The sequence below is a fragment of the Chelonus insularis genome, unplaced genomic scaffold (assembly GCF_013357705.1).
Source record: "Chelonus insularis isolate UGA/USDA-ARS -01 unplaced genomic scaffold, ASM1335770v1 contig_131_pilon, whole genome shotgun sequence".
Lineage (NCBI taxonomy): Eukaryota > Metazoa > Arthropoda > Insecta > Hymenoptera > Braconidae > Chelonus > Chelonus insularis.
The window spans coordinates 2,439,992-2,452,955 of record NW_023276372.1 but is presented as its reverse complement, the minus strand read 5'-3'; the positions used below and the strand labels follow the sequence as shown (position 1 = coordinate 2,452,955).

At 31.4% G+C, this 12,964-nt stretch overlaps 1 protein-coding gene across 1 annotated transcript in view; it reads left to right on the top strand.

The window, feature by feature from the left end:
- The first annotated feature begins 5,238 nt into the window (after positions 1 to 5,238).
- Positions 5,239 to 12,964, top strand: part of E23 (Early gene at 23) — a 65,793-nt gene continuing 58,067 nt past the window's right edge. Inside the window, exons 1-2 of the mRNA XM_035093653.1 lie at positions 5,239 to 5,655; positions 7,855 to 8,462. Coding sequence (XP_034949544.1) covers positions 8,350 to 8,462 — 113 coding nt within the window. The 5' untranslated portion in view covers positions 5,239 to 5,655; positions 7,855 to 8,349. The remainder of the gene's footprint in view (positions 5,656 to 7,854; positions 8,463 to 12,964) is intronic.

Sequence of the window (12,964 nt, the reverse complement as noted above, 5' to 3'; positions counted from 1 at the left end):
AAAATACTTAGATTGATTATCGACTTTTTTGATTAGAGTAAATATATTCATGGAATATATCAACGAATGAACAATATAAAGAGAAGGTCTTGATAATCAAGAAGAAAAAGCAAAGGAAGGACAGAACAAAAGCAAGATATGCAAGCAGGCAGCCTGTTATATGGGTTATGTGCACTCCCATTCATTGTACGTTCGCGTCCCAATTGTAACTATTTCTTTTGTGCGTCGACGATGCAACACGGAGAAGTAGTTCAAGGGGCACAATTATTTAATTGTACGTTATACTGCATGGGCTTCGTAATGATTTATATTGGTAGAGTATGCGTTTCACCAGCAAAAGGGATCACTGTCATCGTGCTTTATCTTTTTTTATTCTTCTATTTTATTTTATTTCTTCCTAGAATATTTTTATCTTTGCTAATTCTTCCTGATATGAATGAATGATGAAAATACTTTATTTTTATTTTCAAGGATATTTGTTAACTCAATGCATTTTAATCATTTTTGAATTTTAAATTTTTAATTAAATATATCTAAATAACAGTTGTGATTATTCAATTTAAATTTGCTATTATTAGCAGAACACATTTAGCTTGAAACTATAATAAAAAATACTATTAATAAAAAGCAATTAGAAATAATAAATGATAATATAGTGAGAGAGAGAGAGTTCAATAATACTGATATTTATTTGTAATTTTTTTTTTTTGAGTAATGAGATTGTGTTGGATAAAATTATTAAGAAAATATTTTTGCAACATAGCATATAGATCTTGAATAAGTGGAATTAATAATGTCTTTAATCTGCAGCATTTTCCCGCGTATTAATGTTTATTAATCCGGATAAAATTGCACGCGCATAAATCATAGGTCTGAAGTATAAGTAAGTGTACGGACGGATGTTTCCATTGAATATGTCATATTAAAGAATGAGATAGCAATGTGGGACACTGGTCGAGTATAGTGAAGAGATGCAGTAGCAGTAGCGTGAAAGCTGCACAGGGAGAAAAGGAAATAAGAGAAAGAGATAGCAATAGATGGTCATACGTCATTGGTTCGTCTTTCACATCGGGGTGAAGACGAAGAGGAACAAGTTGAGTCAAGGGTCCATGTACGCTGTTCGTTCGCATGCAAAGAACGTTTATCTTTATTCAACTAAGCGGCTATGAGCGACACAACTGAGCGTTGCATCTCATACTCTACACCGTCGACTTGTGAAATAACTTTTTATTTGAACGACTCTCTAATTAGTAGTCTTTATCGTGTATCTGCATGCACGGGTGCGCCACACTAGTCTTCTTCTACGCAGCATCTTTAACTTTACTACACTACACACAAGAGAAAGAGATTCTCAGGCGTTGAGTATAAACGCTTGCATTCATTGCGACTCTTTCAATTTCCGGTGTTTGCGATCTAGATTGTAATATCCGGTTATTCAATCTCGACTCATCGCATTACAGACGCATTCGACATTGCTGTTATTGACTTATGTCGTATCATCTTTACCTAATAACTCTGTCAAACTATTCTATTTCATTGTAATTGGAAATTTATTCAAATATGACCTTTGGTTATTACCTATAATATGCACTGTATTTTGTTCATAATTGTATAGCAATTATCGATTTTTCATTTTACTTCGTTTTAACTACTACCTTTAAAACCACCAGGGTCCTCGAACTCTCTCGAGAAACAGTGCAAACAACCGGTCCATGAGCATTCCGACTGCCAGGTGAAAGTTTCGGAGGACATTAATCAACTCCTTGACCAATAACATTTTTAAATTGTCACCAAATATTACTCATATTATTTATGCCCATTTTAACTTGAAAAATGTGAATTTATATTTATTCTAAAAGTTTTCAGGTTTTATTTTTTATGTAGCTTCTCAAAAGAATATTTGCAATTAGAAAACCTTCATTTTTAGTAGATATTTATTGATTAATTGAATAAAAGAGAATTTTATTTATTAGAAAATTGATTCAATTAAGAGAAATCTTTCTTTATAAAAATAATATATGTCATGATTAAATATACTTGGATTTAAAATCTGTTTAGTCACAGTTTATTGAAGACGTAATTTATAAAAATATTCAACAATCGAAGGTCTTAAAAATTGATTGTGAATTTATTTTTATAATCATTATCAAAATCTTTTTCTAATCATTTCTAATTCAATTTTATCAAATTAATATTTGAATCAAAGTTTATAAAACAGTTATTTTAATAGACACACGTCTTGATCACTTGAGTAAATATTCACTATAAAAAAGTATGACAAAAATTGTTCTGACATAATGAGCTCTTTAATACAAAAAAATTAGACTTTTTTTATTTAGTTATATTTAAATCAACATATATGTCAAGGCGAGTTTTTTAATGTTCTAGGAACCCATAAGTTTTGTAACTCTAAATTTAAAAATAAGTAAGCATTTTTTTTCTACCAATTCCTTGACTGTCCTCTTACTTCCTTTTACTTCCTTTTACTCTTTTTCTTTTCAAAGAGCTCAGCCCTTCTACACTACTTCGCGCTAAGCATTTTGATTTGTTTTTCTCGTAAACAAGCAAGAGTTCGATGACCCAAGAAGTCGAATGCTCTTACTCGCTTGCACGCACATCTGATAAACGCTCCACCAGGAGCCCGTAACTCGAGACGCTTTCACGAAACTCTTCCCCTCCACTGCCCTACAATTTTGGCACTTATAACAGTGCTTTTGGTTTTACAATCTACGTGACCATTGAGATTATATAAAAAACGTTTATTCCAATAATCGTTATCGTAATACACTTCATAAAAGTATTTATTTAATTAGTATGAAAATTGACATAATTTAAATATTAAAGTCAGTTTCCAATACTTAAAAAATAAAACTTAATACTTGATTTCACACAAATTACCATTAAATTACTACCTGTTTAATTAAATTGAATTATAAATATTATTTTATACTTGCAGTATTATCCTCAGGTACATTTTTCATTTCTACTCGTAGTTTTGCTCTTACTCTGTCATGTTCTGGATATTCAATTATTTAATTAACTCCATTAATTATCTTAATTAACACCATTTCATTGGTTACGTCAAATCCTTTTTTTTTCTACTATTATTCAAATAATTCTCAAACTTTTTTCTCCATTTTTTTCATACATTTTTCCTATTATTTTTTTCCAGGTGAGTTGCAGTTGCTATTGACAAAGTTTAATTGGGAATTAAACTTTCTGGTAATGTATTTCACTTCATTTGAACTAATTTTCAATGAGAAATTATAATAATTGAAGTTAGAAATTTAATGAGATTAGAAGTAGGTTAAGATAAAACATTCTTCACTGATTTAATATCATCACTATATTTCGACAATTAATCTTAGATAGGTAATGAGCAAATGCTAAGACTAAAACTATTTTAAGTTTTAAAATTTATCAATTATAAATTACATAGCTTAATTTTTTATTAATAGATGATTTTTTTTTGCCTGAGTAAGAGCTTATAGAGATGGATGAATACTTTCTAGACGATGTTAGTTAACAAAAAATCTTAAAAATAAGCTTCAATTAGGTTAATGGGCCAGTTTGTCCATTATGTTATCTAATAGAGTAATTATCAGGGTCATAAATAAACTATGAAGTTTATTAACCTTCACATGAACAAGTAATCAACTATATCTAGATGCTTCCCTGACTCGTGTACACCCCAATTTTTTTACCGCAACGTCCGGCGCCAGAAAACTTTCACGGAAATTGTGGCTTGATCAAACGTCGATCACCAGTATATAAGATATATTTTTCGATCGCAATCGGGAACAGGGAGGAGATGAGTTACGGCTGAGAAGTCGGCGTAACACCAGACTCTCTCGATTTCGCCGTTAAGTTTCTTTGTGTTTACCACCTTGCCTTACCATTCGGCCCCTTCATGAGGATTTCCTTTGATCAACCGTGATAGCGTGCAGATAATTATCAATATCACAAACAAGTAGCAATACCATCGGCCCAATTTCATTCCAAAGTCGAACTTTGTTGTGAGAATACAAAAAGAGGAAAGCTGATTTCCTTTGCATTTTTCCACAACTCCAAAAATAATGCTGCAATAAATATGAAATTTTAGGTTAAGGGTAAATAATAAGTTGCAAAAGCTTGTCAATGAATGTTTCATACAAACTGGTATAAATACTGGTATGTTAAAATTCATTAAAAAAACATTAAATTACAAGAATTAAGAAATTGCTTCAATTAAGTGAGCAAATAATTATTATTATATTGAAAGTATCAAGAAACCTTTCTTAATTTATTAAAGAAATGTTTTTCAATAATATTTATACACTTGATCCAATAGAAATTTAATAATAATAATAGTTATTACAAAAAATAGTTGAATAATTCTTTTTGTTAATACTTACAATGAAGATAACAAGTAATAGTGAAGACCAAATAATATTGGTCAGAATGAGCATATAAATATCTCCAAACATCTTTCGATAGTTTTAATTTTCTACTCGACAGATAAATGATGAGCAAGATGATTTAAGAACTGATTTAGAATCAGACTTGTTCATTGATGATAATAATAATAACCCCATCACAAAACTGAAGATCTAACTTTAACTTTAATCCAGAATAGCACGATGGAAAAATGTGGGATATTCCTGTAAAATTAATATTTTGATAAAAGTATTTTTACTTTATAAAAAAAAATTATAAACTCTAATTATAATATTAAACGTAGGTTAGAATAGGTTCTTGGGTATAATATTCAATCAATAGGGTTAAAAAAGCTCTACATAATATATCAGAAGACAGACATGATTTATCAATAACTACAGCAAAGTTTTATAAAAATTTCAATTGTTAATAAAAATAAATTTAATATGAAGAACAATAGTTTATTTAGTACGAAAAGTTTTGTGTTTTTCATTGCAAATTATGTATTACATAGTACCAAAAAAATTTTTGGTATACTTACACTAGTAACGGATCAAGTGTCAACAATACTTACTAACCTCTAAAGATTTCTCTTTCTCAGGAAGATTCTATTAGATAGGGAAAGGTAAAAGAGATTTATAAAAAAATAATGGAAGCTTTGATCGAAATAAGTCCCTTGAATTCTGTATATGCAGCTTGGACATGAAAGCCTCCTCACTACTCTGTACGGCTGATAGCCAATACAAGGGGGAGGATAGCGGCGCAGTTGTTTCGCCTTTAGACGCCGCGCGCAGCGCACCGGAGCTCAGTCTGCATCCGACCATCGAGAGTATCGCGTCGTGTTATTGCGTCGTCGTCAACACTCGACCCTTCGACGTACGTTAATTAAATAAATAATTATTTATAAAAAAAAAACAAAACTCGATACTACGTAGGCTTTGTTCTAGTGTGTTCAATAGACTAAGAAAAATAAAATTCAATTAGAATTAATTTAAAAAATCAGTGCTGTTTTGTAAACAAAAAATACGCTAACCTTATTGGAACTCTGCGAAAGTGATAAGAATTGAGTTTGACTTGAATTGAGATAAACTAAAGGGAGATTAGCAAAAGTAAGGGATAATTATTGATCTGACGAAGACGACGAAGAGGAACCATGAAAGTCACCAGGAATCTTACGATCGAAGTGGCAAGATAGCGCCATGATTTCGGCGCGCTCGTGTCAACTCTGAGGGCAATAGGGTCAGTGAACGATATAGTGAATATGTGATTAGTAATCATATAACCACACCACTCTTTCCTATCCATAACTTCCTGATTTTAACGTCCATAAACTATGTGTCATTTTTATTAACGTCTCGTATTTATTAGTTAAAAAATTAAACGCAATAGAGATATATGAAACAAACAGGGAATTATCGAAATAACCGACAACTAATAATCCAATCGTATTGGAGTGATTGATGTATTGGCATTTGTAACGTTTTATTTATTTCTATCAGTAATTAAATAAAGAAGAGCGAAAAAGTGTGCGGTGTTGGATGCTGCTAAATCTTAACTTTGGTTTAGTGGCTCTGTCGGGGTCGAAGAAGAGAAGGACAGGAAAAGGTGACGATGGAACGGCAGTCGGGACTTGGTCGCGGGGGCATTGGCGGACCGCTTGAAAAACTTTGTTAAAAGCATGCGGGTTCATTGACTGCAACTCTGCGTGCCCGCGATGGCCGCGTGCTCATCGTCGTCTCTCTTCTCATTCTCTTCTTCTTCTTCTTCTTCTTCTCGTCGTCTCTGCGTCGTGAATGTGCGCTCTGGTGCATCGGTGACGGACAGACCCTTCTGAATTTCTCACTGCCATTGCCAATTAATTTTCTCCGCGCGAAAATAGATCTTTCTTTTACTATTTATCATATTTACTTCTTGCCTTATTGCTAACAGACAAAACATTATTCTCAAAAACAACGCTCCAGAACATTCCTAGAAATCTTTGTTTTTTTCCTCCACCAAATGTTGTCTTCAATTACTTGGAATTATTCTAACTCCAATCAGTCAATTGTATTCCTATTGAGTAAGAAAAAGTATTTTTGTATTTTTTTAATTTTATTAGTTACAATTAATTTTTGTTTATAGTTCAGTAAATAATTACTTAAGTTAAAAAAATTCTTTTGATAAATATTATGCTGCTGAGGGAGTGGTATTTAAACTTGTTGCTCCACTGATAGGTAAATCATCAGACAAATATTTTCCAATAGAAATTGTCTTCAATTTCAAACTTTTAATCAGTATAAATGAAATATTGAGATAAAAAGTCGAAACTTTGTATTCTTTGAAAATAACTAATGTTTGTTTATTTGTTGAGTCTTAATTAAATTGCAATTGATGACAAAAAAAGGAATTTAAAGCAATCGAAAGTAATTTTTTTTTAATAGAAAGTTTGAACTACAGATGAGGTTAAAAGAGATACTTGATAAAAATTGATCGCACATTCAGCGTTCGAACGATTACTCGACGCACGGAGGAAATGACTCACTTTTTTGCCCTCGCAATTCAAGCGAACGATGCACTCGGTACCTACTTACGCCACGCTCCGTGCGCTCCAGCAACTCGTCTCGAGTAAATTGCAACTGCACATCGTCGTATATACGCGCCCACCGTCGTTGAAAACAGACCGCACCAGTGGCACATCGTTAGACCTTTATATCTCTTTATTTTCCCTGTCGTTCTGTCTCTTTTTTTTGTTCCTGTTTGACACAGATTGTTGAACCGCCCGCTAAAAATTACTCCAACTCTCTTGTGTATTACATCTTATATATTCTTCCCCCGAAATTCATTCCTCTTGAAAACTTTACTTTTTCTTCCGTTCTGCTTTAAATGCTGTTATTTAACTCGATAAAAAATTATCAAATTTAACGCTTCCTATTTTTAAATATCTTTATATTAGTTTCAGATAATGTACAGTCGTTAGATAAGCATTTTCTCTCTTGAATGAAACTTAAATTAATTTTTATTGGAATTGAAATTTGTCGTAAGAGTTATATTGATACTCTGCCAAGGTTTTTCAACTGACCTGAATGCTATGAATTCAAAACATTGGCATTCATATTATTCATAAATTAATTTTATTTAATTGATTATTACAATAAACATTTTATGACTATCAAACTCTATTAACTTGTTCACTTTTTACGTCTTTATATGGGATGAAAATAATCATGATGTGTTTCTCAAAAATACTTAAATAATAATTATGTCAATCTAGAAATCCACCATAACATATTCATTAGCATGAAGAATTTTGTTTTTCTTCAAACTAATTTAATTATGCATAGATGTACAAAAGTATTTATATATGGGATAGATGATAAGTATGATAAATGTTTTATTTTTCAGCAAGAAATAATTTCAAAATGATTACATCATACTGACTGGGTTTAATTTAAATTTCAGAGTATCAAGAATAAGAGGCCAGAAAGAAAATTGAAAAAAAATTCATCAAAGGCGGAACTATTTCACAAGATATAAATCTTTTAAAACCTTCAGACCAAAAAGACTCATTGACGATTCGTGGATAAAAAATCACGAAAACATATCTAAAAAAACATACGAGAGAGAAAAAGTGTGGTGAGAAGGTCGAGAAGATTCCAGAGGATTGACCTGCTGAGATTTTTCTCCAACGAAAAACATGAAGTGATTGCCCTTTAGATTCGTCACCACATTCTTCATGGCCACTTTTAGCTATTCACATTCAAGTTCTCATGACTTCATATCACTCTAGAAGTCACGATATTAAGTCAAGAGTATTTTCTGTGCAACTTTTTATAACGAATTGTTGATCAGTGGGGAGGGGGGTTAAATAAGTGGTGTCAAAAGTATAGTTACCATAATAAATTATACGAAAATAGTGAAGAAGAGTAAGGTGGAGGTAGCAGCTAGGCGGTGGACATGATTATTTCAAAGGATTTGTTCCTCCTCGGCGACCAAGATTATCTTCGCCTGCCCAGCAACGAAAAGCGCCAACAGCGGGCAATGGGACGCCCGATCATCAATCCCCCCAGGTTAGTGTCATATTATTTTTTTCTTATTCTTATCACCTCTTAATACATTTCGCAATGAAACAATATATAGTCCAAGCTACATGATAAGACAGCTCTTGTCTTGATGATAACGACTTTAATTACGAGAATTCTTCTCTTCCGTTTAGGAAACATTCGTGATAATTTATCGATATCCATCGAATTATTTTTATTTAAATAGCAATTAATTCATTTCATTTTTCCTATTTATTATGAAACTCTTTGGATTAGTTTCATTTTTTTTTCAAATTTTATACGGCTTTTATGTCTTACAGCTGTGAGATTTTCATCAAAATTCGAGTTTGCTGCTCGTAAAATCCCTGATTCGACTTCGTAAAATTCTTGATTTGCGTCTGAATGTTTGCCAGATTCTCATTCGGACGTTTACATAGTCCACCGTCAAGTGGGTTTATTGTTTAAAAATTCTGGAGATTATTTATAAATTACTTTAATCGATTATTTCATCGCTGTAATTTTGAAGACTGTTTTAGTCATAGTCGTTTTCAATATTTTTTGCATTACTTTTCGATAAATTCAAGTGAAGATGATATATATTTTTTTATTGAAGCCATCATGATAATATTCTTTTCAATATCTGAGTATATTAGAATTTTTTTACGTCACTTTGTCATCTGTAATATTTTTTGCCAAAGAAAGAATTTTCCGAAAAAATTCAACAAACGAACACTGGATAAAAGAAAAGAGAGGTTACTGTTATTAAAGTACGCTTTTTCATGAAAAATTTTCATCAGTAAGCGGGGCAAAAAAAAAAATTTTCAAGCAGGAAACAAAACTTGGATAGGAAATGAGCTTTAGAAAGCTCGTTTTAATTTGATAAAATAGATACAGATACGAATAAAAAACGTACAGATTTGAAGGAAATTAATAATAAAGATATCGTAACGACGAATAAATGAAAAAAGAATTAATTTATTTTTTATATAAAAATGATTCTTAGAATAAATGAATATTTATCAGAAATTAGAAAATTATCAGACGATAAAACTTTATTAATGACTTCTTAATCTAAAATAAATATACATTTATTCTAATTATGTTGTTTTGTCAGGCTAACTCTGTGTTTTTCTTGCTACAAAACTAGATAATTATGTTTCATTGCTCATGATTTATTGCTACAAGAAAGTGAGAAATTCTTTTATTAGACAATGGTATTATTATTTAATCATCTGACTAATGTTTTTTTATAAAAACACATTTTTATCTCTGATTTAACGCTTTTTTCTCTCTCGCAAAGTATTACTTTTTGCAATATTTATGTAATTAATTACTAAATTATTCAATGAAAAGTCGACAAATTATTCTATAAGTAATTAAATTATCATCTATTAGGAATTCTTTTTTTTGCTCATTATTCTTAATTATTTAAACCAGAAAAATGGTTAATAATTAGAGGCAGGTTTCACATCTTGAATGTATGAGTTTTCTTGTAGAGTTTTGAATGAAAATACTTGCACTTGTGCATTCTTTCTCTCTGCAGAATTGTATTTTGACCTAATTTGTATTGTGAACAGTTAAAATACATTTACAGTAGCTCACACAATTGTTCTAATTTTAAATAAGTTTCAGCATTTTCATTTGATTCCTGGAATAATTTAATCAACCAAGAGTTTAAATATATTTACAAATATTTGATAAACATTTAAAATTGTTGCCACAAATTCTAACATATGGTAATCCATGTAGAGTATTGGTAACATGATTAATTAAAGAGAAAGAGAAATAATTCTTTGCGAATTAGTATTGAATGATTTCTTCGTAACTTAATACCAGAAAAGATTATCAAATAATTAGATTAATTTACAAGTTTATTATATAATAAGTTTTTAAAGCTCACTTCAAATATATATATAATAATTTCATAAGCTTATATAAATGATAAGTATATTCGAGAGTTGATGAGAAGCAGGTCATTAAGATTGAGTTCAAGTTTTTAAATAGTAAATAGAAATGATTTTTTTTATAAATAAATACTTTACACTCGACAAGTATTTTTAGAAAAAAAAAAGAAATAGTTTTATTTATTGTGTGACAAGTTAAATAAAGAGATCCGTGTAGCATTTACCGTCTACTTTTCTATAAGTGAAAATGACTAAAAAAATCTCGAAAAAGAGAAAAAAATGGTTTTGTTAATGACTAGATTTTCACGCAATATTTGAGATTGAAATATTAGACTTGGGTCACGAGAAAAACATACAGATTGCGCATTGCGTTAGCGACTCTGCGTGTCAGTACTCAAGTAGGCCACAAAACTCAAAGTGAGAAGAAACTTAAGAAATGAGAGAGAAAGAAATATATAGAGAGAAGGAATGGAAGAGATTCTGACGTGTAAGTTGAAAGAAAAATTGCAAGTTTCTCCAAGTAGGAAAAATGGAATTTTCTTGAATGAAACTGTTCTAGTTCTATGATCATTTACTCGTTTCGCGTTTCTACTCCTTCTCATTATCGATGAAAGAAGCAGGATACACATGGCCAGTAGCTTAGCAGCAAGTGTCTGCAAACGAGAGGACGCAAAGAGATCGGTCTCTCTCGTGAAAATACACCAGAACCGGTTCGACTCGTGGCAATTCTTGATCTCGCGAGTTTTGCCCTGCACCTCGACATCCACCCAAGTCTTTCTCATGCGTACACGCACTTTAATCGTGCATTTCAAGTGCACGTCAGTGTATGCGTGCTCACCGGGCCTATATAGCCCGTTATTCGCGCTCGACAAATATCCAAAGAGTGTACCCAATGTACCAGCAATCTGCAGAAATTATTTTCAAACGTATTCAAAGTTTAAATTCACTTTCAACTCACTTTAAACTATCCGCTAATTTTTTTCTACCAGTTTTTCCTCTTCAATATTTTTTTTGAATTTTTTTTTTTATGGAAATTCAATTATTTCCTTCAAACAATGATAGGAATTAATTTTTCAATACAACTTTTTTCTGGTATTCAATATAAATTTTTGCGGTTGGAATATATTGAATGCTTTGTATATTCCGTATATTTTTTATCAAGACAAACAAAAAATTAATCCATTTATTGTGAAAAATGTATTCATGTTGGCTTTCAAATATTTACCTAGTTGTCTAATTGTTAAAATAATCTCTAAAAAACAAAACAAATACTATCTTAAATGTTTTTTCAATCATTTAAATAGATTTATTTAAATAAATATAGAAAATTTTGTTTAACCCCATTTCTAAATGTTAATTGATTTATTTACCAATAATAAAATTTTCACTCGAGTGTGTAATAATGTTACAAAATTATAAATACTTATTTTTATTTTCATCATATTGATAAGGGTGAAAAAAGTCAAAGCTTTGTTAATATAAACCTTGACTATGTAATATCTCAATTCCAGCAAATTAATTTTTTTCTTTATTTTATAATTATTATAAAAATAAGGAGATAATAATTCGTTTTGAAACCTTCTGATAGAATAAAAGAAAGAAGCACCTCAATATTGCATTATATATGTGCATAGTCGGAAGAAATGAAAAATATATAGAAGGGAAACGGAGAGTGGAAACCATTAAGTAGATTGAATATTACCCTATTTAACTTTGATGCAATCAATAGATGAGAAAAAAAGCACCCGTGAGCATGCACCATTTACTCGAGAACGATTAGATGGAGGAGTTAAGGCCTTGGAACATATATATTCTTTTATTATTTTTCTTTCTTTTCTCTCTTATCCCCCTCTCCTTGTATCTCTCGATTATCTAATCCAACCACACTCGCTTGTACACGCGCTCTTCCCGTAACCGCGACTGCTGCACCTGCACGCGAGCTCGCGCTTTAATCCCTTAACGGGCAAAACAAGACGCGTGTCCTCCTCCTGCTGTTGCTGCTGGCTCTCACTCGACTCTCTCATCGTGTGATAATCGACTTTATCTGATTAAAAAATAAAAAAAGTCCACTTTATTTCAAGCTACTTGATGACGATCATTTCTTTTATCTTTTCTATTTTTAACTGTTAATAGTTGGATACTTTGATAGATCTCTTTCTTTAATCGAGAGTAGACTTATTCGTCGAAACACACAGATTGGCAAAGGCCAGTTCGAGTCCAGCTCCCAAGGTCTGACGATGTAGAAAATTGTCCAAGTAGCCGGCTATGGTTCGCCGACAAGACGTGTGTGACGCTGAGACGTTACTAGTGATTGGCTAGACGCCAGGATTGTCGTGCTGCTGGTTTTGAGCTCACGATACATACTGTTGAGGGATAGAATCAAGCACATACGACATGTTACTGCTGTAAATTCACGCCTCGCGCTGCCTTAGAAGATTCATGATTTGTCATGCTTACTCGCCGTTCTTTCATCTATCAAATGCATATATTTTAAATATATCCTGTTTACCGGAGTGTTAATATGCAAATTGCTAGTACTTTATTCATTTAAATCTTCATTTAGCACTATTATCGTGATAATTAGGATGAATGTGACGAAGATCGAGCGGTTTTAGAATTAATCAA